The sequence below is a fragment of the Paroedura picta genome, chromosome 9 (genome assembly GCF_049243985.1).
Source record: "Paroedura picta isolate Pp20150507F chromosome 9, Ppicta_v3.0, whole genome shotgun sequence".
Classification (NCBI taxonomy): Eukaryota; Metazoa; Chordata; class Lepidosauria; order Squamata; family Gekkonidae; genus Paroedura; species Paroedura picta.
In genome coordinates, this window is record NC_135377.1 from 39,269,341 (window position 1) to 39,294,907 (window position 25,567).

At 41.3% G+C, this 25,567-nt stretch overlaps 1 protein-coding gene across 2 annotated transcripts; it reads right to left on the reverse strand.

Moving 5' to 3' along the window:
• Positions 1-6,271: 6,271 nt before the first annotated feature.
• Positions 6,272-10,544, reverse strand: PPDPFL (pancreatic progenitor cell differentiation and proliferation factor like). Of its 2 annotated transcripts, none has more exons than XM_077352444.1 (5): positions 10,296-10,544; positions 9,026-9,113; positions 8,369-8,461; positions 8,072-8,168; positions 6,272-7,872 (listed from the first exon to the last, which is right to left on the reverse strand). In XM_077352444.1, exons 1-5 carry the CDS (start codon positions 10,470-10,472, stop codon positions 7,860-7,862), a joined length of 468 nt encoding a protein of 155 aa, XP_077208559.1. In that variant the 5' UTR covers positions 10,473-10,544; the 3' UTR covers positions 6,272-7,859. The 2 variants fall into 2 exon arrangements, with proteins under 2 accessions (XP_077208559.1, XP_077208560.1); XM_077352445.1 differs by having other exon boundaries at positions 10,168-10,394.
• Positions 10,545-25,567: the final 15,023 nt, after the last annotated feature.

Below are 25,567 nucleotides of genomic sequence, written 5' to 3' on the forward strand. Positions count from 1 at the left end.
GCTCCAGGTCAGTAACTACCCCACTGTGGTCATCAGGGATGTTAAGCTCGCTCTTGTATAGTTCTTCTGTATAATTTTGCCACCTTTGCTTAATCTCTTCTGTTTCTGTGAGGTCCCTACCATTTTGGTCCCTTATCATACCCATCTTTGCATGAAACGTTCTCTTCATATCTCCAATTTTCTTGAAAAGATCTCTGGTCCTCCCCATTCTATTGTTTTCTTCTATTTGTTTGCACTGTTCATTTAAGAAGGCATTCTTATCTCTTCTAGCTTTTCTCTGGAATTCTGCATTCAATTGGGTGTATCTTTCTCTTTCTCCCTTGCCTTTCACTTCCCTTCTCTCCTTAGCTATTTGTAAAGCTTCCTCAGACAGCCATTTTGATTTCTTGCATTTCTTTTTCTTTGGGATGGTTTTAGTTGCTACCTCTTGTACAATGTCGCGAACCTCCGTCCATAGTTCTTCAGGCACTCTGTCTATCAGATCTAATTCCTTAAATCTATTTGTCACCTCTACTGTATATTCGTTGGGGATATGATTTAGTTCGTACCTGAGTGGCCTAGTGCTTTTCCCTACTTTCTTCAATTTAAGCCTAAATTTTGCAACAAGAAGCTCATGATCTGAACCACAATCAGCTCCTGGTCTTGTTTTTATTGCCTATATAGAACTTTTCCATCTTTGGCTGCAGAGTACATAGTCAATCTGATTTCTGTGTTGACCGTCTGGTGATGTCCATGTGTAGAGTCGTCTCTTGGGTTGTTGGAAAAGAGTGTTTGCTATGACCATTGTATTCTCTTGACAAAATTCTACCAGCCTGTGCCCTGCTTCATTTTGTACTCCAAGGCCAAACTTGCCTGTTATCCCAGTTATCTTTTGGCTTCCTACTTTAGCATTCCAATCCCCCATGATGATAAGCACATCATTTTTTGGCGTTGCTTCTATAAGGTGTTGTAGGGCTTCATAGAACTGATCAACTTCATCCTCTTCAGCAGCAGTGGTTGGGGCATAGACCTGGATCACTGTGATGTTGAATGGTTTGCCTTGGATTCGAACTGAGATCATTCTGTCATTTTGGGGATTGTATCCCAAGACTGCTTTTCCTACTCTCTTATTGATTATGAAGGCTACTCCATTTCTTCTGCGAGATTCTTGTCCACAGTAGTATACCTGATGGTCATCTGAATTAAATTCACCCATTCCTGTCCATTTTAGTTCACTGATTCCTAAAATGTCGATGTTCAGTCTTCTCATTTCTTGTTTAACCACGTCCAGCTTGCCTTGATTCATGGATCTGACGTTCCAGGTTCCTATGGAATAAAAATCTTTACAGCATCGGACTGTCTTTTCGCCACCAGTTACTTCCACAACTGAGCGTCCTTTCGGCTTTGGCCCAGCCGCTTCATTCATTCTGGCGCTACTCGTACTAGCCGTCTGCTCATCCCCAGTAGCATATTGGACACCTTCCGACCTGAGGGGCTCATCTTCCGGCGTCATATCGTTATGCCTATTGGAACTGTCCATAGAGTTTTCATGGCAAAGATACTGGAGTGGTTTGCCATTGCCTTCTCCAGTGGATCACCTTTTGTCAGAGCTCTCAGCTATGACCTGTCCGTCTTGGGTGGCCCTGCACGGCATAGCTCATAGCTTCACTGAGCTACGCAAGCCCCCTTGCCACAACAAGGCAGCGATCCTTGAAGGGGGATATAAACAATACATATGTATTTTTCATATCTTCCTTTTCCAGATATTTCTGTTTCATGATTATCTCCACAAGCATTTCAGGGGACATAACAAACAGGACACTCACACAACAGCAAGTTTGATTTGAAAGAAACAGACTACTAACTATTGATCCTCATAAAATCACCACTCCATAAAGCTGCGTAAAGTAGAAAATCTTGAGTGAAAACACCTTTAAGTGGCTAGAGCTCAACAATATTTTCCAATTTGGTGAACCCCTTCTTATTTAGTATTTCATATACTATAGAAATTTCTACTCCTGGTGTTTCTGTCTCTGCTGCTAGAGGCTGCTAGACAATCCTCAGATCACCTGGCCATGCTGTACACATTATATATTATACAATAAATAACTACCTTGGATGAGCAATGGATTACCCCTGCCACTGGCACTATAGTACGTAAGAGCATTTGGACTTTTGATATTTAGGGCTCCAAAAAATGGCCATGACAATATAAAGCTATCGTTGGGTCTTTCACTCACTGCTTTGAGATGGTTAGATACGTGTGGGGCAGGAATAGGAGTTACCTGAATTCAGTTTATTGGCACAATGGAAGAGCCCTGCCTAAGCTGTGCAGCACAAATCACTGTTGTTATTGTAGCTAAAGAAATCTGTTCAATGGGGCTGTCTCTGCCCAGCCATTCACTTGTATGGCAAGTCATGCCTTATGAATCTGTGCTGTAGTATATTTTTACCACGTTTTCCTGGAAGAAGGAATAATCCGGCTTTATCAACTGTATAACAATGATATCTGAAATGAAAATATTATTTGTGGCTCTTATCAGTTCACATTCTCAAGAAAAGATAAATATAACCAGTGCCTGCATTTGGCTGTTTCTGCTGACTGCTGCTGTATTTCCTGTTTAATTCTGCCGCCTTTCCTCAGGATGGTATATACTTGACTGTCACATTTATATCCCACCCTTCCTTCAAAGAACTGAGTACTGTCATATTTACTTTTAGTTTTCCATACAACTCAGTTTTCTGTCTAAAAGATAACAAAAATGTGTTATGGCTGTACAGAGATTTTAATTCCAGTCTTGTTGGCCCAGGTATCAGAAATATTGTTTAGTCTGTAGAGGCGAGTTCAAAAATGCAGATTACCTATCTGGCACTCTTTGAGAAGCATACCAAATAGTCTGTTATGGATCTAATGTTGTCAACAAATGTAAGACTTCTATGAAAAATACTTTTTTAGTATTTTGAGGAATGGGAATGAGAGTCTCTGCTACTGCTTCTGTGGGGGGGAGGTAGTTGATGGGCAAGTGTGTGAGAGTAAGGGGGGGAGTGATGGCATGAGGGAGGCAAAAAGAGAAAGAGTGGTCATAGTATTCGTGGGTAGAGGGTGCCAGGAATAAGGAAGGGTAGAACAAAATAAAGGAGTAAAGGTAGATTGGTTGGTAGATGGGAATAAGAGAAACAGGAAAGGCAGAGACACTATTGGGGTTTTCAGTAAAGGGAAAGAGGTGGGAGACTGTTTACCTTACAGGTCCTTGTGGATTCTCACTTGTATATTCTATAGCAAAGTGTGGCCTCACCTGGGGATACTTAATTCTGAAGACTGGAGTGGTGAATGGACAAATCTTTCAACATTCCTGAAAAGGGCCTCAGGTTTGCAGAACGATCTGAAATCTAAGCAAACAATGGGCAACTTGATATTACTCAAACTGTGTCATTTGCTCAAGCTGACTTGTTGCTACTATTTAACAGCAGCCAACCCACAAAAGCCAATATAGTGTGGTGCTTGGAGTTTCACACTGTTTGTTGAATTGATTATTTAACAGATTATTGAATCTTGTTAAAAATATTAATTTCTTAATAATGTGCTTTTAATGGATTAGGAAACTTATCTGAAAATGTAGTTTTTAATGTAAACATTCATAAATCTAAGGGTAGGAAACACTATTTTAGAAAAGATGTTTCTCCCTCTCACACATATAGAAGGAATGGGTCTTGTGAGATGGCCAGTCATTTTATTATGTCCAACATCTAAAAACAAAACTAAAAAATCTCAGAAGAAACATTCTATCTTGAATATGAGAGGAAAAATGTCTCCTTAAATACTTGCACCTATGTATTCATTAACATTTACATTAAATGTAACTAGACCTCTCAGTGGCATTCTATACAATCGATCATGAACTTCTAGCTCACCGCCACATCAATGCCAGGATATGCCCTTCAATGCCCTTCAATCTCCTTTCTCCAGGATCGTGGACAGAGGGTAGCTATAGGAGAGAGATCAAGTTGTCACTAGCTTGCATGTGGAGTCCCTCAGGAAGTAGTTCTCTCTCCCATCCTATTTAACATCTTCATGCGCCCTCTTGCTCAACTGGTGTGGAAGTTCAGACTGGGATGTCACCAATATGCCAATGACACCAGTTCTTCCTCCTGATGGATGGCCACTCTGATTCTGCCCAGACGTATTAGCCAGCTGCCTAGAAGCCGTAACAAGGTGGCTCAAGCAGTCTCATCTGAAGTTCAACCCTTCAAAGACAGAGGTCCTGTGGCTGGGCAGGAAAGGTCCAAGCCTACCCAACCTGGATAGAGTGCAGCTATCAGTGGTTCACTCTGCCAGAAACCTGGGCATGATCCTTGATGCCGCCCTCTCAATGGAGGCTCAGGTCATGAAAGTAGCACAGATGGCATTCTACCACCTTCTCCAAGCCAAACTACTAGTGCCTTACTTGGCCCCAGAACATCTAGCCACAGTGATCCACACTATGGTCACCTCTAAACTGGACTTCTCTAACTCGCTCTACACAGGCTTGCCCTTAACCTTGATCTGGAAAGTACAGCTGGTCCAGAACACAGCCGCCAGGATCCTCACAGCTAGACCATAGAGGTCCCACATCCGGCCTATTTTCCAACAACTACTGGTGGAATTCTGTAATAAACTTAAGGTTCTAATAATATGTTGTGTGGGTCCAGTGTACCTGGGGGACTGCCTGTCTTCCTACACCCCTCAAAGAGATTTACACTCTTGCCACCCCCAACTGGCTAGTGATCCCCAGCCCCAAGGAAGCTTGCTTGACCTCAATCAGCTGTCTCTCTTCTGGCCCCCATCTAGTGGAATGAGCTCCCAGAGGAGATCAGGGCCCTAACAGAACTTGAACAATTCCACAGGACCTGCAAAAGAGAGCTCTTCTGCCAGGTATTTGGTTGAGTATAGAACCGTGGATTCCTCAATGTGGACTCAGAAGAAAAAAGGAAATCACGAGGCACAATGATGCAGTAGTCTTCTCTATGTATATAAGTGAAAAGGTCATAACATAAAGTCTAAATGGTCAAACATAAAGAGTCAACCAAAACGAGATCCTAGGTTAAGTGACCCGCTTTCTGTTTTATCTTCATCAGTAGTGATGAAGATAAAACAGAAAGCGGGTCACTTAACCTAGGATCCCATTTTGGTTGACTCTTTATGTTTGACCATTTAGACCTTATGTTATAACCTTTTCTCTTATATACATAGACTACTGCATCATTGTGCCTCGTGATTTCCTTTTTTCTTCTGAGGCATTTGGTTGAGGTCAACCAGATCTAACATCTTCCACTGGGGCCCTGAGCCTCCCTCCCATGGAACTTAATGCCTTTAACCAACCAATTATGGGTCTGTCAGTACGTTGCAGTTATGAATTTATTATTCTCACTGTTAATTATTGTTGTATTGTTATTTATGGTTAATTATTTTTTTCTGTACTGTTCCTGTTCCTTGTGTTTCATGTGAACTGCCCTGAACCTGCAGGGAAGACAGTATATCAATATAATAAATAAAAATAAGGAAAAAATGTGCTGTCTGATTTGATTGAAGGCTCCATTTTAAGAGATAAAAAGATGCTGTATTATATCTATTCAGTTGATGAAGTAGCAGAAGCAATGAAGACAAAGTTAAGTCACACTAAAATTCACCAAAGTACCTGTACATGGGCAGATATCCATATATGATGGTTTAACATCCAACAAAACTGTTCTGAATACACCACTGAAAAGGATTCCCATAATTTCTGAGGCTACAAGGGACAACACAGGAAATGTCAGAGACCTTGAAATCTGACTGTTATGACTGCATTGGCACAGGGCTTATCTTTACCATTTACATATTACCTGTAGTATCATTGCTTCTCTGTTGCTTTGGGCCATTTCACATTTGCAGATCCACCTTGTCTTCTTCATACATGGCCACACAAAGAAGCATTTGCTGAGGAAGGCAGTTAGGTAGCCATGACTTGGGAGCTATATCTCACAGATGCTATAATCTCAAGAATTTTTTCTCTGCTGACCTTGTGCAGAGAGCGCGCTAGTGAGAATAACAGTATCTCCTGCCCTATGTAAAGAAGTTGGAGGCTAACTGTACAACACATACACAAGAATGTATATAAGGAACCCACTTTTGTTTGAACAGAGCAATAGTGTGTATGGGGGAGGGTGCTTAATCTTCACCCTGACAGTTCTCCCCTCAAAATCACATCTAAATGGCATTCTCCCAACTGTACTGTGAATTATTTCTTAGGTTCATGACCATAACCAGTCAACATACTTATCAAATCTTTATTAATACAAAACTTAGTAAAAAAAATACTTCTGTACAGTAACACATCTCTCCAATAACACTATACAAGATTTTCTACATATATGAAGATGCATAGAATTGTAATAATGCAGGTCCACAAATCAAAACCAACTGTTTATATTCTCTCTGCATTCATTTTCTTTAATGTCTAGGTATATATTGCATAATGATAATACAGCCAAATTATAACAGAATGGATCTATTGTGATGTCCCAGAACATTATCTGTAGAGTTATACTCCTAATACCTGCCATTTAATTAACAAGTGACACTTCTGGGATCTCAAAAATTAGCAATCTTGTGCAATAATGTTGTGCAGTTGGATGCTAACCTAATAACGACAAGATTCAGTCATCATGTAGCGACCTGTTCCTCTCAGCATTTTTAATGTCTGAGGGAGGAAAAAGCATGCCAAATGAAAACAGTTACTAGCATGAAGATGCTACCTTTCATACTGAAACCATATAATCATGCACTTCATCATTTGCTGAAACTAATTCTGAATATTATTTTTAATGAATATAAATGGAAAGTTGAACTACAATAAAAGTAGAAGGTTCTTTCATTCACAAACAGAAAACAAGCTGGAATTCTAGTTTAGATTCTACTTTTAAAGCAAAGGGAAAAAAATGAAAAATGGATGTACTTTTTGCCATTTTAATCCATAGTAACAATGTTGTTCATCAAGGTGCAAGTAATATGTAAATCATGTTCCATGGATCAGACAACAGCACATTAATCTGATCATCACATCTAATATGGAACTGAACTCTAATGAAATCAGTGACTTGCATCCCTGCTATGGGATGGATCCAGTCAACTTTCTCACTCAAATCTCGCCCCTCTTTATTAAAGCTCCTATGTGATGTGACTTTGTCTATGCTTGTCCCATGATCTCTAGCATTAATTTGTTGGTGGCCAGAGAGGAACCCCTTATTTTTCAACAGTGAAAAGGCTCATGGAATCCAACACAATATGTTAAAGACTGGAATATTCAAATTGCTTTTTTTTTTTGTAAATTAAGTTTTGACAATACATAAAACCTTTATCTGGTATTTGAATATGTCCGCATAGCTAAAATTCTAAAATTTGAAGCTGTGATAGAAGTTCTTCGTTCAGTTAATCTCAGCTATGATGTTTCCAGCTTTGAGACAAAACAGCCTCGAGTCATTTTGCCCCAGACAGTCTACAGAAGCTTTTTAATTTAGTAATGGAAAGCCTGGGTAATTAGCAGATACTCTATGCTAACAAGACTTTTCATTTGCCTTTCCTCCAATGATATGTAAGATTCATTGTGAAATGCAGAACACCTGTTCAGTGTTCAGAACTCTGCAACAGACATGGAAAATTGAATTGGTGATTGCCTCAAGAAAAGCTATTTGAACTGTGGATAAATCCTTGGGAATTTGCCCTTCTTTTCTTGCAAGTGAAGTTTCAAGCAGTTTGTTTTCTTCACATAACTGAATGCAGCTGCCTGGAAGACCCAGAGTCTTTCAAGAAATGAGCTTCTGTATGTAATGTCAATATGGACATCCTCAGCTTGCAAACAAAGTCAGCTGTTAGCACTGAAAATATAAAATATACACAAATATAATTTATAGCAAAGGAGGAGGTAAATTGTGGTAGAAATTAGAAGTACAGATTAAATGGCATCTGATCTTTAAAGTTTTTAATTTCTGTTCTGCATCGTAAAACAGATTCCCTAAAGCAAAAAGAGAATTAGTTCCAATGAATAATCTCCCTCAAAAGAGAAGCAGTTCTTACCTGCTGGCTGATAAGGTTTTCCTGCCCACATTCTGAGGTGACTCACACTGGAAAAAGTGTTTTATCCACCAACATTTTTCAAATACTTCAGGTAGCCCTATAAATATATATACATACACAATGTAAGCTCCCCAAAAATAATTTTAACTAAACAGCAATACTAGGAAAAAATAAAGCACACTTAATTCCCATGGAAACTTGTGGGAATGTAGCATGGAGGTATTGCTGGTTTCAACAGAATTTAAACATGCTTAACTTTCCAGGATTACACCTAAAACCCATAGAGAGCATTATTACCATGAAAGGCTTTTTCCTGATCTGAGAAGTTCATGGAATCAGAACAGCAAGATGAACTGCTTGAAGAAACACTGGATTCAGAATTCAGTCGTGCTGTGTGTGAAAAACAATCTGATATTACTGGTGGGAAAGTGACTTTTCATTCAGTATTAACCAGATCAGTGTGAAGGGTGAAGCTGTCCTTTGTGGAATCTCAGAAGTATTTTATTTTACAAAGATTGTCTCATAGTGCTATTCTAAGCAGAACTGTACCCGTCTGTTGAGGTCAGTGGGCTTACAAGGGTGCAACTCTGCTTAGAACTGTACTGTTAGTTTCCTAATTTGTGAAGGGAAAACCATATCCTCTGGCCATTTTTCACTCGGGGACCATGTCACTATCATATGATATAATATCCCCCTTTTAACAAGGAAGAAGACAAATATTCATAACAAAGCAAAATGGAATAAATAAGATGAAGTCCTTATGTTCAAAGTATATTGTAAGGATAATTCATTAAGGACTAAATGTTTCAACGTGCAAGTATTATGCACAAAGAATAAACTTAAACACAACTGCTAAAATCTTCCATAGTATGCACAGTATGACCATGGCTTATTTTCCATAGAAACACAAAGGTATGTCAATCTCCCTCATAAGTGTCAAAACAGAACGCTTACCTCTATAGTATTGGTTCTTTGCCAGAAGGCAGCCAGGTGAGGGCACAGTTGCCATTTTAAGTGAAAGGCAAGAATTACGTAGATGTACCTGCAAGACAGAAGAAAATGCAAAACCTCCATGTGAGTCTGCCAAACCACAGGGCATACCAACACATTAGCTTCTTTATAGTTTAGAATTGTACTACATTACAGAGCGCAAGGCCTTAAAGCTAGAGGTTCATGTTCCTTAATATGCTCCTGCAGAAGTTTTCTACCTGTGCCCACAATTTTGCCAACTATGAACATCAAATAAAAATAAGATCTCATATATTTCTGTGTTGCAACAGCCAATTTGTGGCTTATCCATGTTAGTAGTATACATAGATAAACATTTTCACAGGTTCAATGCACAAGAAACACTCTACTCAGAAACTGCCAGAGAGTCTTCTGCAAGTATGCCACTCCACTGTTGCTCAAGCAATTAAACCTATGAGCAGTTCATGTCACATTGCAGGGGCAGTCCATTATGATATACAAATCAATGGTTATGTCCACACAATTTTAAGGATAAAGGCCTTCCTTAGGGGTTATGCTAACAATTCTAAGATTTGTACCAACTTTGACGCCCCCTAAAACATAAGTTTTTAAACTTTTCAGTTTCAGAAGACAAAGCCAAAACTATGTTTATTTGTTTGCTTCTTGGGAGACAGCATGTGTTGTGGGCCTGTTCGGCACTTGTTGGATAATGCACTTTCAATGCATTTTAGAAGTAGATTTTCCAGTTTTGCAGAGAGAGATCCAGCTGCAAAAGCACAATGAAAGTGCATTATCCAACATATGTTGAATGGCTCATGGTTAAAACATCAGACTAGGCTCTGGGAGTCTCAAAATCAAATCCATGCTTGGTCATAGAAGCTTGCTTCCTTGGGCCAGGGACACTCTCAGCCTTACAGGGGGGTTGCGAGATAAAAAGGAAGCACAAATGTCTTCACACTGGGTAAGAATGGCAGAATATAACTGAAGTAAATAAAAGGAATTTATACCCTTCTCCTCAATAGCAATGCAAAATTGCATGCACTGTTCCCCTCCATGTTAGTCAAAGGGCATCTTTGTCAACAACCTTGGAGACATAACTAATTTTTCCCCTTAATTATAATCTGTACCTTAAATAAATAAACCTTGATGATTCCCGTTAGTTGGGAAGAAGAATTCAGTCAACTCGTCCACAGCATTCCTAAAAGAAGGGAAGAAAACAGCCTAGTACAGAGCGAGTAGGTAGAGGCGGAGTTACCTGGATTGTCCTGCTCCTTTCCCTCGGAAGACCGTCGTTCTCTGCACCAAGCGCTGGATTGTATGACCTCTTCGCCCAGACAAAAAGCCGCCCTGCTCGTCGCAGCAAACTAGCCGAGTAGCGAGTCGGGGGGCCGTGAATCGACGGCCACGGCGTCTCTCGCTGCTCTTCTGGCATCAGGGCAGTCTTTATATAAACCAGCCCCCTGGCGAAAGAGCTGAAACTTGACCGGGGGGGGGGGGGAGAGAGAGGACGGGCGACGAATCACCCCACTGTTGACTTGCTTCTCTGGCTGCCCTCTGTCCTCTGGCAACCCCGGAAGGGCCAGGCCGGGCAAAGTCCCCAGTCGCCCGACACAACCACAACAACAAGGAGCGCAAAGGCGGCACGTGGCGCTGGAGTGGCCCGAGGGGGCGGAGGGCGTGCGCCCGCCCGCGCCTGGGAATGCCTCGCTCTTTGCTGGCGGGTCCGCAGCGGGCACTCCGATTTGTGGGTTGAAGGTACAGGGCATGATGCCCATTCAGCCCATCGGAAGACCCTCGCTCGCCCCCCGCTGGCCTCCCATCTCTCAAAAGAAGTCACCTCGCCAGACCTCCTTTCTCGTGGGGGGTGGAGCCGCCCCCAGCCAGGCTCAGCTGTTCTCGTTAGGGACGTGGTGGGGCTGCTCTGCACGGCATCTTTTTACCCGGCAAAGGATCAGGACACTAATAACCGATGTCCTCTGGAGGGTTAAACAACAGCAGATTTATAGTATGCCTGTCTTGCTTGAGAATGGCTACCCATGTCAAGCTTGGCAACAGGTTAGCGTTCACCATTGACCCTTTCGTTTATGCGTATGTTATGATGTAACAGAATTGATTATTGCTATATATTCCCTATCATGTTAGGAGTTCATAGTCTGACGAAGAGTGCTTGTGCTGGAAAGCTCACACCTTGAATAAATCTTTGTTGGTCTTGAAGGTGCCACTGGACTCTGGTTTTATTGTGCTACTTCAGACCAACATGGCTACCCATTTGAATCTAAGTGAAAGAGACTTCTTTAAAAGAGATGCTATCAATGTTCACATAACTCTGAAGCTCCTAGGTGAAGAAGAAGAGTTGGGGTTTGTTTAATACCTTTATTCTACCCAAAGGAATCCTAAAGTGCCTTACAAATGCCTTTCCCTTCCTGTCCCCTACTTAGTGAGGTAGGTAGGGCTGAGAGAGCTCTAATGGAATTGTTGAACAAGAACAGCCCTAAGAGATCTGTGACTAGCTCAAGGTGACCCAACTGGCCTTATATAGAAGAATGAGGAAGCAAACCCAGTTTCCAGATTATAGTCTGCTGCCATGAATCCTACACCATGTTGGCTTTCCATCAACATGAAGTATAACATCAACAGAGCATAGCAGTTCCCTTGTATTAGAAGTTTACAGTGGTTGCTACTATGGCTGGCCCAACCATAGTGTGTCAGGTTCTTTGTTTATGGCTATTGGAAACAAAGCAGGTCAAGCAGAGGTTGGCATGTTTCCCTTATAAAACTAGAAACAGTTTTTTTTTCTATTCCCATCCCCACACTCCTAATCCTAACCTTCCCCAAACTTCAAATGTGTCAATTACTTGTCCAGTCAGTAGGTGTGTACACTAACACCTTCTCGTAAGGAGCCACGTCTTTGTGTTCATTGTTTGGAATCGCAATGCAGCAGAAAGTTTGTTGGTCCTTGGAGGCTGGTAGAATGTTATAAAATTGACTGCCATAAAGTCACATTCAGCATCGTCTGACAAATGTACAGAGGAAGTTCAGTTGTACAAATTTGAACTGAATGAGTTAAATGAAGCAGGGAGACACTTAATTGCCATGTTAGGGGACTAGAGGAAGGAAAGTTTTATACTGATGAATGAGTCAGATCACATTACTCCATCTCTTTCAGAAACTTCAGTGGCATGTCTGACCCTTCTAAACACCACGGCGGATTGAGTAACATCTCTTGGTACTGTTTCTCAAAAGTGGTTTAAATCTAAATGGAAATTTACAATGTATTCCTAAATAGAGTTATACCCTACTAAATCCAGTGACTTTAATAGATTTAGAAAGCAGTTACTCTGTTTAGGATTGTACTGCCAGATTTGACCATGAACATAAAAAAGCAACAGAGGTCCTGCCAGACCTTTGCTTAGTACATTTTACTGGCATTTCGCAATGACCTCCTGTCAAGGAAACTTGGAGGCTCGCCCTGAGTTAAAATAGTATAGCTGAGAAGGATATGTAGCTGGAAGCAGGAACTGTGCTAAAATTAGTAGGATCGCTTACTTTGTTTTGCCACTTAATCTTTTTAATATGCTGGGAGTGACATTGTCCATACTGTGGGTATGCTAACATAAAATATGACTGCATTAAAACAGTTCATTCCATGCTTACATTGCAATTTTATTTGCACAATATCTATTGGAATATTTCTGGATAGTTAAACATAAATACACACTAATTAGATCTCCATTTTTGGCTCAGCATATCAACCACCTGTCCAGCCATATTTCTTTACTCTGGATTATTTGCCCCTTTTGAGCTTGACATTCTTGTCTTCTAAAAGAGGGCCTAGGGGAAAGTAGGTGAATGGTGCAAACTTAAACAGACATGTACCTATGTTTGCCATAGAGAAAGATCCTGATGAAATTTGGCCTGTTAGAAGTTATTAACTGTGTTAAACCTATGCAGTTACTCCAGTCTAAGCCCATTGATTTCTATGTCTTAAACTGGAGTAAGTGTACATAGGATTGCTCTAAAAGCATAAGTACATAGGTGGGTTCCTATCCAGTTATCTACAGCTCAGGTCAAGATATTTTGGTCATTATTATATGACAGGTAGTCACAACTTCAGTTATAAAGAAAATTAATTGACTGAATCTTTCTATCATGACTTGACATGGTATGGGTTTCAGGAATGGAATTAGCAGGACACAATACTAACCCTACATCTCGCTTTCTAGTTCTGTTGCAAGTTACCGATGTGTACATCCTGCAAGCTGGTGTGTAGATCTCTTTGTAAGAAACAGCCAACAAACATTCACTTTGCAATCAAAAGCAAGAATTGTTGTGCCCTACAGTTCTTTGTCTCATGTACTTAAGGCTTTTCTATTGACAGAGATTTGAACCTGCTGATACCATGGTGTATTTAAAACTTTGAGCCACCAACATGCTCCATGGAGATGGGTTGCAAAGGTCATTTCTAATAATGAATTGCATTCAAATCTCTGCAAAAACCCTTATCAAGTTCTACATCGGTATTTACAGAACTCCACAAATATTGCCCATCACACAGAAAGGAGAGGAAAGTTCATGCTCATATAAATACATCAGGTTACCTGGCAAAGATCTCTCTCTTTCTCACTCACTTGCAAGTGGACATATCATATGAAGGAAGGAAAGCAGCATGCCTGCCATCAATTCTCAGAAGCTAAGCAAGGTCAGTACTTGGATGGAAGAAACCAAGGAAAACTCTGCAGAGGAAGGCAATGGAACTGCTTCTCATTTGCCTTAAAAGCCCCTTTCTGGGGTCACCACAAATCAGTTGAAACTTCACAGCACTTATATGCATATCTATATCATGCAAGCACAGACTATCACAAGCATGGTATTTCTTCATTAAAGCAAAAAGCCTACATCACTTGTCATATTTGAATTTCTAGTACATTTTAGAGTCAATTAAACTACATCTTCTGTTGATGCACAAATTATATACTCATCAAGACTGATTAAACACCCCCCAGAACTCCATCTTTTGCTTTGTTCATTTCTAGGACAGCATATGCAAAGCTTGAGGCTCTCATCTGGGATTGTTTGATAGTCTTCATGTCTCCAGTGTTTTCAAACAAGTAGCCTTAAGCATTAGAAATATGTCAAAATAAAGAATAAAGATAATAAATCACAGCCTCACCAGGTGGAATAAACCCTTCACAACTCATGACTAAAATTACAAACCAAAGATGGAAAAGAGCTCTGAGAACCTATCAATCTACTGTTCATAGGAATAGTTACATAGTTAAGTTAATGTCCAATTTAGAATTGCAGGAAAAGAAATAATACTAAGCAGCAGTGAAATCAGTTGATTTCTGATCATTTGGCCACTTAATAGTTGGTTACTCATAGCTGGGTGCATGAATTAACATTGCCTTTGAAATTCTGTGTACTTACTGATATGAAATATCTGCCCATAGTGTCTGATGATCTGTGACAGCTCACTTATACATGCCACTCACTACTTGATACTAGCAATTAGGTGATAACTGTGCAGCTTTAATGCTGTTGTGGTATCAAATACATGTTTTGACTCCAGTCCAGCCACCCTCATTCTAAATAGAATCAGATGCTTGTTGATACCTTTGACCTTTCTTTTGAGAGTAATGGGCCAGATGGACATTTCACTGATGTTGCTTCTCTTGGATAGGTGCTGCAGTGTCAGACCTGACTTCTGCTGGTGTAGGCAAGGTCAAGGCTTGGTGAACAAAGGAAGTGGCTGCCAAAAGCTGGGTTAGGTCCACTGGCTGAGGGAAATTAAAATAGAACAGTAGTGAGCTGAATTCTCCACCTATCCCCCATTTTTGGTCGAGTCAAATGAACTTGGAAACTTAAAAAAAAAACAGTTGGGCATTTTCTTCAAAATTTCATAAGATCTGTTTAAGGATAACAGTCCCCAGTAGGACCTAAAGATCTGCTGGAATTACAGCTCATCTCCAGGCAACAAAGATAAATTTTCCTAGAGAAAATGGCAGCTATGGAGGGTGGACTCCATAGCATTATATTTCACTCAGGTCCCTCCCCACTGCAAATCCTGCCCACTCCTGGCTCCACCCCCAAAGTCTTCAGGTATTTCCCAACCAAGATCTGGCAACCCTAGACCTGTTTAGTATTCAGATGGCCCTGGAATGTTCAGCTGATCCCCCTACAGGAAAACCACACAGAAAAAAGAGTCTTGTGGCTAGTGCACTCAAAGCTAGTGCATTTATTGGAGCATATGCTTATCTAGGCTTGAACTTAATGAAATTATCTCAAGCCCAAGAAAACCTATCATAAATCAATATGCTGGCATTAACTGAAAAAGCCTAACTTTATTATTCTATGGATTTTGACCCTACCAGCACAACATCATCTTCTGGCAACCTCTTACTGGTGAAGATTGAATCACAGCCTAGGAGACCAAGCTTCAAGTCCTACTGAAGATATGAAACATCCATCTACTACTCAGCATTGAATTCTACCTGTAATAGATTAAATTCCATCTGTGTTCTGTAGTGGAGGAAAATTGTTAGAAAGAGGTTTGTTACTTGGATGGCAGAGAATGTGCTTTTCCAGTTTAAAGATTTCCAGCAGGAAACCTGTGAAGGGGCCGGAGTGCTGACAACAGCCAGAGTAGCAGACTGTCCTGGGCCATTCAAATTTGCTTCTTGAGACATTTGCCAGCTTGAAAGCAGTCATGGTTTGGATCAAGCAGAGCCATCTGAAACTCAATCCCTGAAAGACGGACGTCCTGTGGCTGGGTAGGAAAGGTCCAGGTGAGGAAGTACATTTGCCTTGCCTAGACAGGGTACAACTGATGGTTGCATCAATCACTAAAAATTTAGGTGTGACCTTTGACTTGACCTTATCTATGAAGGCTCAGGTCAACAAAGTAGTTCGCCTACTTTGGACATATCATATTTTACCATCTTTGCCTGGCTAAGCTACTAACACTCTACCTGGCTTTGGAACACCTTGCCACAGTGATCCATGCAACAGTCACCTCCAAGCTAGACTTATGTAACTTGCTGTAAGCAGGTCTACCCTTGTCCTTGACCCAAAACCTGAAGCTGGTCCAAAATGCAGCACCATGGGTTCTCATGAGAACATCCTGAGGGACCCACATTAGGTCTATCCTTAGGCAACTACACTGGCTTTCTGCTGAATTCTGGATCAAGTTCAAGGTTTTGGTATTGACTTTCAAGGCCATATGCTGTCTGGGCCCAGTGTACCTGAGAGATTGCCTAGATGTCCCCTAATGAGTGTTTTGCTCAGCCAATTCAAAATGGCTAGTTATCCCCAGCCCTACAGAAGGATTCTGGCTTCAACCAGGGCCTGGCCCCTATCTGTTGAAATGAGCTCCCAGAAGACCTGTGGGCCCTTCAGGAACTTTTTCTGTTCCAAAGGGCCTGCAAAATGGAGTTCTTCCACCCTTTTGGTTGGGGCCAGTAGATGACTAGTGACCCCATCAAATGGGCCCTCCCCCAAGATTAACCCACCCCTGGACCCAGGAGGGACACATAAACTATTTTTAGCTGATGCTGGTTAATGTATTTTTAACTTGTTTTAAAGTGCTAAATATTTAATGTACTATTGATTTTAATGCTGTGGAAGGGAAGGGTTGACCCTAATGAGGAATTATGCTGAAGCTTTAATGAATTAGAATATGGTTGCCAGGTCCCTCCTGGCCACCTGTGTAGGGTTGCCAGATTCATGCTGGGAAATTCCTGGAGATTCAGGGAGGGAGCCTAGGGAGGAAAGGGACCTCAGTGGAGCACAAAGTCTGCCCCCAAAACATACATTTTCTCTGGGAGAAGTGATCTCTCTTGCCTGGATATCAGCAATTCCAGGGGATTCCCAGGTCCCATTCAGAGGCTGGCATCCCTAAGTTAGAACAAAGAAAAATGGGGAAATTAAAAGACAGATGAAACATATGCCCAGCTAGGTTGTCATTTAGATACAGCCTTGAATACATGGGTTGAGGGGAGTAAAGTCACAAAATTGTAAACCACAAGTCTAAATTCAAGCCCTGAACATCAAGATGGCAGCCAAAGCAGTCCAACAATTGGACTGCTCCTGAAATTAAATAGTCCTAACCTACGAAAAGCCACCAATAAAATTAAAATTGGCCAGATCTTTTTGCCTGGGGAGCTGGTCCAGTTTATAGTCTGGAGATGAGCTGTAATTCCAGGAGATCTCCAGGCTAAGCCTGGAAGTTGGCTACCTCTGGATTGGAAATATTATTTCAGGTTTGGTTGTGGGGCCTCAGAGTTCCCCCCTAAGCAGCCATTTCTGCCTGGGGAACTGATCTTTATAATCTAGAGACAAGCAGTGATGGCAGTTATGAAGGGTGGCCTGCAGGCTGAGGTGGAGTGGTGTGGGTGTGTCCCATGTGTGCAATGGGCTCTGGGGAGCACTTACCAGCAACTATTTTCTAGAGCCTGTTGTATTTTATATTTTATTTTATTTTGCAGAACAGGCTTGTTATAATAATCAGAGGCATAGCTAGGATTGCCAGCTCTGGGATGGGAAATACCTGGAGACCTTGGGGGAGGAACTGGGATTTGGAGGGATTTGAGGTGGGGAGAAACCTCAGTGGAGTATAATGTTATGGAGTCTGCCCTTCAAAAGAGCCATTTTCTCTTGGGGAATGGATTTCTGTCACCTGGAGATGTGCTAAAATGCCCAGCTGCACATGAAAAATCATCTTCTGATGGTTCCACTTCAGCATGAACAGTTGTAGCGTCAGAATGAGATGAGCTATATGCATAGTACAGTCTGTCTATCCTAGAAATCTTTAGAGGTGCAGAGGAATGTTGTCTCTTAATCAGGTGGTGCCACAGTAGCTACAACAAAAAAAAGCCCAGAAACCTCGCAGGCTGTACATTTCCAGGCGGAAATGACAGCTAAACCTTAACAACATTGCAGTGCCATACAAAATTATACAAAGCCAACTGGGGGGCGGGGAGTGTATGAGAAAGCCTCTTGATCAAAACAGTCAAGATGTTATTATTCCAGCAGAGGACTAGTGACACATCACAAACAGATGTGTCAAGCAGAGGTAGTAAAAGGAATCTGTAGGCTTGCAGAGAAAGAGGAGGTGGTGGCTGGTTCTACCTGGAACAAGAGGAGCAGCATACACCCCCTTCCTGACATGAGAACTGTGGGAATAGCATCTGCACACTCTGATCCTGTGCCATTTGTGCTTGCTGCTGCCTTCACGCCATCCCCCCTTCACAAACATGGCAGAGATTATGCCAGCCCCTCATTTCCCCCTTTTCCCTTCTCAGGCTCAACTCTGCTGGATAACTCGGGTGGAAAAACTAAAGCCAATCAAGTGCTGGGGAGGCGGAAGAGATGGAATCCAGCTCTGCCATTCTGAAGGTAACACTTAAGGTTGTCCTCCCGACTGTGGGACTGTTACCCATAGACAGACAGCTTGGTGTGGTGGTTAAGAGCAGTGGCCTCTAATCTGGAGAGCTGAGTTTGATTCCCCTTTCTTCCACATGCAGCCAGCTGGGTGACCTTGGGCTAGTCGCAGTCCTGTTAGAAGTTGTTCTCACAGAGCAGTTCTGTCAGCATTCTCTCATCCCTCAAAGGGTGTCTGTTGTGGGGAGAGCAAGGGAAGGCGATTGTAAGCTGCTCTGAGATTCCTTTGAGTAGTGAAAAGCAGGGTATAGGAACCTAGTCTGTCTTCTTCTACCTTGCAATGTATCCTTTGAGCAGATGAGAGATTGTCTTTTGATCTGGCTCAAAGGAATTTTGATCTGGCTCAAAGGAAACAGCCCCAGAAGGCCTACAAATTGTGCTTAAAATGAGAATAATGTCATGTGGAAGTGCCCATTTAAATTGTGGGCTGCTTGCTCTCCATATGGGGAAAAAACCACGTGTCAGCAGCTGGTGATTATCTTCCTATTATCATTTTCAGTGTAGATTTTGTGCATGAACTGCATAGAGCAGCAAATGTTCTGGAAATAATAAAATTTAATTTTAAATTCATATACTCATCTCTGTTGTAATAACTATCATTATTTATCAGTACCAGAAGTACAAACGTTTAATTTCATGTATACAAATCTCATATTACATGGTTTCTTTTTTTACAGACCTGAACTATGGCACTACAGTTCAAGTTAGCACAATAGTTCAATCTATTTTTTTCTGTTTCATTTTAATTAAATACTGCATATTACCTCATTAGCTATATTTAAAATGTTCCAGGTCAACTAGGGACAACGATTACTTGTTATTTGCATTTCACTATTAACACATCAGAGCTTCTTGTGGTGCAGAGTGGTAAGGCAGCAGACATGCAGTCTGAAGCTTTGCCCATGAGGCTGGGAGTTCAATCCCAGCAGCCGGCTGAAGGTTGACTCAGCCTTCCATCCTTCCATGGTCGGGTACCCAGCTTGCTGGGGGTAAACAGTAATGACTGGGGAAGGCACTGGCAAACCACGCCATGAATACGCCATGAAAACACTAGAGGGCGTCACCCCAAGGGTCAAACATGACCACAGGGGATACCTTTACCTTTACCTTTATTAACACATCAGATAAGTGACATGTTTTAGTATGCTCTGTTAATCTCTATATACTGGTTCTGACCACTAGGATAACTATTCTAAGAGCTTTTTAAAAATCTGTAAACTGTTAAAGGAATTGATACCTATTGTCCATATAAGAATGTGACACATGCTTTGTACTGAAAAAAGCATGGATGTTATTTAAAGACTGTCACTTATTACCGTCTCACAGCTCTTAGGGAAACGATGTATCTTGAATAACAAGAATATTCTGTCAGCATCTTTAAGGCTTTGGTCTCCAAAGTGGCATTACATATGGAACACACAGTCCTATGTATCACACACGATTCAGTCCAACTCCAAAGAGAGGATGTTGACAGAGTGCCTTTTATTTATTTAACCAATATGACTCATTTAATCCAAATTTAATCCACAGCATTATTATCTGAGTTGTGCAAAGCCTTCAGAAAATATAAGAGGAAAGTCTTCAACTAATACAGTAAGATAAGAACAGCCATTCTCTGCAATGTTCAACTAATTTGTACTTTGCCCAGTGCTTTTTCTGGGATTAGATTAGAGTCAGAGTTAAACTGAAGATTGTATCACACTCTCTGTATCTCTATATAGATAGAAATAAGAGCAGCCTGGTCCAGATGAACTGGTGTTTTTTGTAGATGCTATATACAGTAATGTGTGTCCATGCACATTCAAGGTTTAGGAGCTTAGGGCAGAGGTAGTCAACCTGTGGTCCTCCAGATGTTCATGGACTACAATTCCCATGAGCCCCTGCCAGCAAACGCCCCTGGTTTAGGGCCTTCATATCAACTCCCCAGAGGTAGGTATGCACATCAGGCAGATGTAATCTTGCTTCCCACTGTGTGTAGCCCAGATGTTAATGTGGTCTAGGTCATTAGCTATATTATTATTTTAAGTACTTTTATCTTGTTTTTCTCCCCAACAGGAACCCAAAGTTGGTTTATGGAAATACAAAACAATTTAAACAAATGTAAATAGCACACACAGAGAGAGCATCTTGGATTTTCATCCACTAAATTAGTTCATTAGGACCTTAGACTGCAAGCCAAGACCCCTTCATCTAACTCCCATCTAATTCCCATACCTCTTGCAATGCTCGGGATTTTAAAACTGCAGCAGCAGCAGGAGACAAAACAGACCGGATTAAGATGGCCAGGTGCCCCCTGGCCATAGATGGGGGGTATTGTCGTCAGCTCCATGTTGGGAAACTCCTGGAGATTTGAGGATGGAATCTGGGGTAGACAGAGGTTTCAGTGGGATTAAATGCCATAGAGTCCACTCTCCATTTTCTCTAGGGAAAATGATCTCTGTAGTCTGGAGATGAGAAGCAATTCTAGAGGGGCTCCAGATCCCACCTGGAAGCTGGCATCCCTAGTCTATATCTTACAAGCTGGCAGCCATCTTCCCATAAGTTCTCCTCCTACTTGCTTTGGGTTATTTGGTACCTCCCTATCTATAGTATTAAATAAACTAACAAAAATCTATTCTACATAAGATCCATGTCAGAGAAAATGGGAAATGAAAGAACAAAATATTAAAGAAATTCTAAGGGACAGTGGAAATGCTACTGTCCAAACATACTGTGGGCAAAGCTTGTCACTGTCTTTGGCGCAAATGTGCTGCTTAGGTCAAAACTCATGTAAGTCTCCTTAATGGTCCCTAAGAGCAGGTGACAGCCTGATCCTGGAGAACTCGCAGAACAGACCCAAGCAATGTTATTTTATGTGCATCTGGACATAGACCGCACCATGATTTCTTCTTCAACACTCAGTAAAGCTGTCAGCAGACCTATGACATGTCCTATTGATAACATTTTAAAATCTATAATTAACTGGGAATTAGTAATTCAGTATAGTGGGCATTCCTCCAGCCTCATGAACTATTGGGAGAATATACTTAGGATGGAGAGAAGCTTCAAATTTTAACAGAGTGGTAGGATACAGACATAATGAAGCAATTCTTTAACTGGGCCATTTTCTGTGAAAAGAAAAAAATGTTTCATTTTAGTAGTATAGTTTGCCTGGGTATGCTGCAAAACATGTAATTTATCATTATATATCTGTGAACAAGATTAGGAGTCCATAATATCCTGTGCTACTCTGATCTGATACTATACTGTGCTTTTTATTTCCTGGCTCTTATCAGGACTCTCTTTGCAAAATTCATTCATGCCTAGTGATGCTGTCACCTTCGACTGATTATATATTATGGAATGTTTTCTCTGTTTGATTTTTGAAACAACAAATGAATGTCTTGATGCAGTCACTGCAATTTAATTTGATTGAGTAGATCATATCTAAAAATCATAACTTTCCTAGAGCTTTGTTGAAAAGCAGTGATTTATGTCTGCGTCTTGCACTCTGTGTCTCTCTGTGTGTGTGATGGTGTGTGTTCATTGCCTATAGTTATTGACATCATTCCTAAATTCCAGAAGCGCGGATTCCTCAAAAGTGTTGTTCATATATCTGCTTCCTGAACAATTGATTAAGCACTGTAGCATTAGAATGGAAGAAATACTATTTTGAACTGGAGATTGCTGCCCTTCAAAATATCAAGGATGCATCTAGAGGCACCAAAGCCTAAAAAGTTGTGCTTTGCAGTCCCTCTGAAACTTAAGGAGAGACACCAATCTCCGGATTTTTTCTGGGACCACTCTGCAACATCACAGCAGCTATAGAAATGGTCCACCATTAGGCAGAATAATCCCTATGGGCTTCTCTGAACGACCAAAAGGCTTTGTTGCACTAAGCATATAGGTGATGGAAGTTTCATTCTGCCTCCCTCCCTGGTAGAGTTTGAATATGTAAAGAAGGGCAGCACCAGGCTGCTTGAGAATAAAATAGTTCTTATTCAGAGGAGAAACAATTTTGTAAGGAAGGAGAAAGAGACCTAACTAACTGTTCTGTTATTCTGTAAGTCATTCTGTCTGTTCAGCTTGTGTTCTGAGCTGTTTTGAGCTGATCCTGCGTTGAGCAGGGGGTTGGACTAGATGGCCTGTATGGCCCCTTCCAACTCTATGATTCTATGATTCTGGAGGCAAGGGAGGAAGTGTGCTAAAAGGAGTGGGGAGTCTCCCATTGAGCCAATCAGGACACTGAAGGAGATAAATGGAAAAATATCAGGAAGTTTCTGATCTAACTATGCTAAATACACATCTCCTCCAATGCCCCCTGCAGGACACACTTTATATTCTGCTCAGTCATGCACACTGCAGATCTTGCATATTCCAACACCTCCGCCATGTAGTACTATTCTCAGTGGATTTCACACAGACACAGGCTGAAATAAATAAACGATCTGCATTGAGGTATGGTGGACAGTGACAGGGTTTCTTTTCTTTCCTTTCTTCATTTTTATCCCACCTTTCTCCGAAATGGGGATTCAAAGTCTCCTCTTTCCCCTTTTATCCTGAGAAAAAACTTATCTAGATTGATAGTATGTGACTAGCCCAAGATCACCCAGCAAGCTTCCATGGCAGAGTGGGAATCCAGACCTGGGTCTCATAGATCCTAGTCTAACCATTACTACTTTATACTCTCTTATCATTATGTAAATGCTTAAATATAAACCCACTTTTTTTGCCCACCTTCCTTACAGGTTTGAGTGTGGTGATGTAGCCTCTACAACTTTCTCTTCCTTTTCCTTCCAGATGAAGGGTATGTCTTCAAAGAAAACAAGTAAAATAACTGTGCAGGCAGGCAGTGCAAAAACAGAATAACAAGCAAAGAGAATCCATTTCTGTTCATACCAAACAAATGGGGAACAGACTTGTAGGGATTATTCATTTCCATTCCCCAATATTTCCTCTTTCCCTTCCTTTAGTGTCCCCATAGCCTCTCCCCCTTTGTCTGCTTCCTTCGCTTCCTCACCCACCAGCCCTCATATCTTTATCCACCTCTACCCCCCATCTTCAGCTTTCCCTTGTTTCCTTCCCCTGACAACCTCTCTATGGGCAAACTGTGCAGTTCGATTGCTGGGCTGGGCAGGTCCAATTCTGTGGCACTAGCCACTGGGCACATGGCACTGGCCTCTTGGCCACTGTGATGGGGAACCTGCAAAGACTTTTCCCTCGTCTTCTTTTACTATTTTGGACCCCCTCCCCCCCCCCCTATATCCTCATCATTCCATGCTTCTTTTTCTTCATAAGCAAACGTTATCTCCCCCTGCATCTTAAGCTGTATTTATTATTGATTTACTTTATTTATACCCTTTCTTTCTACACAGTTGGACCACAAAGCAGCTTACAGCATTCTCCTGTCCTCAGTTTCATCCTCACAACAACTCTGGGAAGTAAATTGGGCCAAGAATGTGTGACAGGCCCAAGGTTACTCAGTGAGCTTTCATGGCAGAATGGAGATTTGAACCTTCCAGGCCCTAGTCCAAAACTCTAGCCGCTACACAGCACTGGCTTCTGTGGGGTGCCTGTTGCTGAATAATAACAAAATAATAACAAGGAGTAGGGCCTTAGTGAGTCATGCAAGTCACTCTATTGTTGCTGCTAAACCTAACCCCACAGAGTCCTTCCCCTTAAAGGCTGAAACAGCCTAAAAAGGACAGTACCCATTCCCTCCACTTTTTACTTACAAAAACCAAGAGTGTCTGACAATACAGTTGTAGTTGCCCCTGATGTCATTCATTTCTTAATCCTACAGTCACTGCTTCTATTATTTGGGGAGGGGGTTAACCCCAGTAGGTATATTTCAGATTTTTTTGCAAACCTGGAGTTTCTAGCAGACTTGTAGAAAGACTTTTGGCTGTTCATGGCCCCAAGGTCCAGTTTTAAGTATCCACAAAGATTATACAGCAAGGTGCCAAAATAACAGCCAGTTTCGAAGATTTCTGGGAATTACCAAATGTTGCTAATTTTAGCCATTAGATTAGTTATCTCAAATATATTATCACAGAGACTGTATTTAGATCTAGTGTTAAATAGTTTTAAAGACCTGATGTTCTGTATTTCATTTGGATACTACTCTGCTTTCTCTTCATGTCCCTTCTAATCTCAGATTCTGACTTGAACCTCACCACCACTCTAAATTGCAACATGTGGAGTTAAACCATCAGATGTCTGCGAGGTCTGCCAATGAAAATCATATGTGGTGACACGATTCACACTCCGTTTCCAACTTTCAATATTAGTAGTTTCCTTTCCAATCTTGTTGCATGATACATTGTAAGGCGGGTTGTCAACTTGTTCTTCCTTCCTTCCTTCCTTCCTTCCTTCCTTCCTTCCTTCCTTCCTTCCTTCCTTCCTTCCTTCCTTCCTTCCTTCCTTCCTTCCTTCCTTCCTTCCTTCCTTCCTTGCCACATTCCCCCTTCTATGTGGGGGGAGACTGGGGGCAGGACACTTCTCTGCATTTACACAGTTGTGGAGTCAGTTTATTTGCTTCTGTACATGCTTTCAATAATTATTTTAAAAGGGAAACATTGGTGGTGTAACTGGTAGTGTCACAGATCCCCTTTAAATAATGGCACTAAAATATCACTTTATTGCTAGAGCACTGGAACACTAGGCTTAGCAATTTCTCTGAACTTCCAGTTTTCATTTAAAGCAGTAAGTCTTTAGGGATGTAGGGGGAAAGGCATATATCCATGAGGAAAGATAATAGAAACTTATTTTTTAGATAAAAGTTCAGAATTCAGAGGATGCTCTAGTGATATATCAATCTTTTAGTGCCTTTTTTAAAAAAGAAAAAAGAAAAGAAAACCACTCATCTTCAGGGTGCAGGGAGGAGAGGGAGTAATTTGACCATGACAGTTTAATCATCGAAAGTGGACTGGAAGTGGGTAGGTGGATGGGAGTGAACAGGACAAAGGAAATGAACAGACAAGGGAAAAGGGTTCTCAAAATTGGCTTCCAGAAAAACATTGGGGTAAAAGTGGCCCTAAAAGAATCAGAAGGGAGAGGGGGAATTGAAACTAAAGACAGAAAAATATGTGCATAAATCAGGATAAATGG

Bases quoted from the DNA above. Each gene is read 5' to 3' on its own strand.
- PPDPFL (XM_077352444.1), bottom strand. From the start codon at position 10,472: ATGCCAGAAGAGCAGCGAGAGACGCCGTGGCCGTCGATTCACGGCCCC. The intron at 8,462-9,025 runs GTAAGCGTTCTG...TTTCACACACAG, and splicing joins AAAGAACCAATACTATAGAG to CACGACTGAATTCTGAATCC. The intron at 8,169-8,368 runs GTAATAATGCTC...ATATATTTATAG, and splicing joins TCAGGAAAAAGCCTTTCATG to GGCTACCTGAAGTATTTGAA.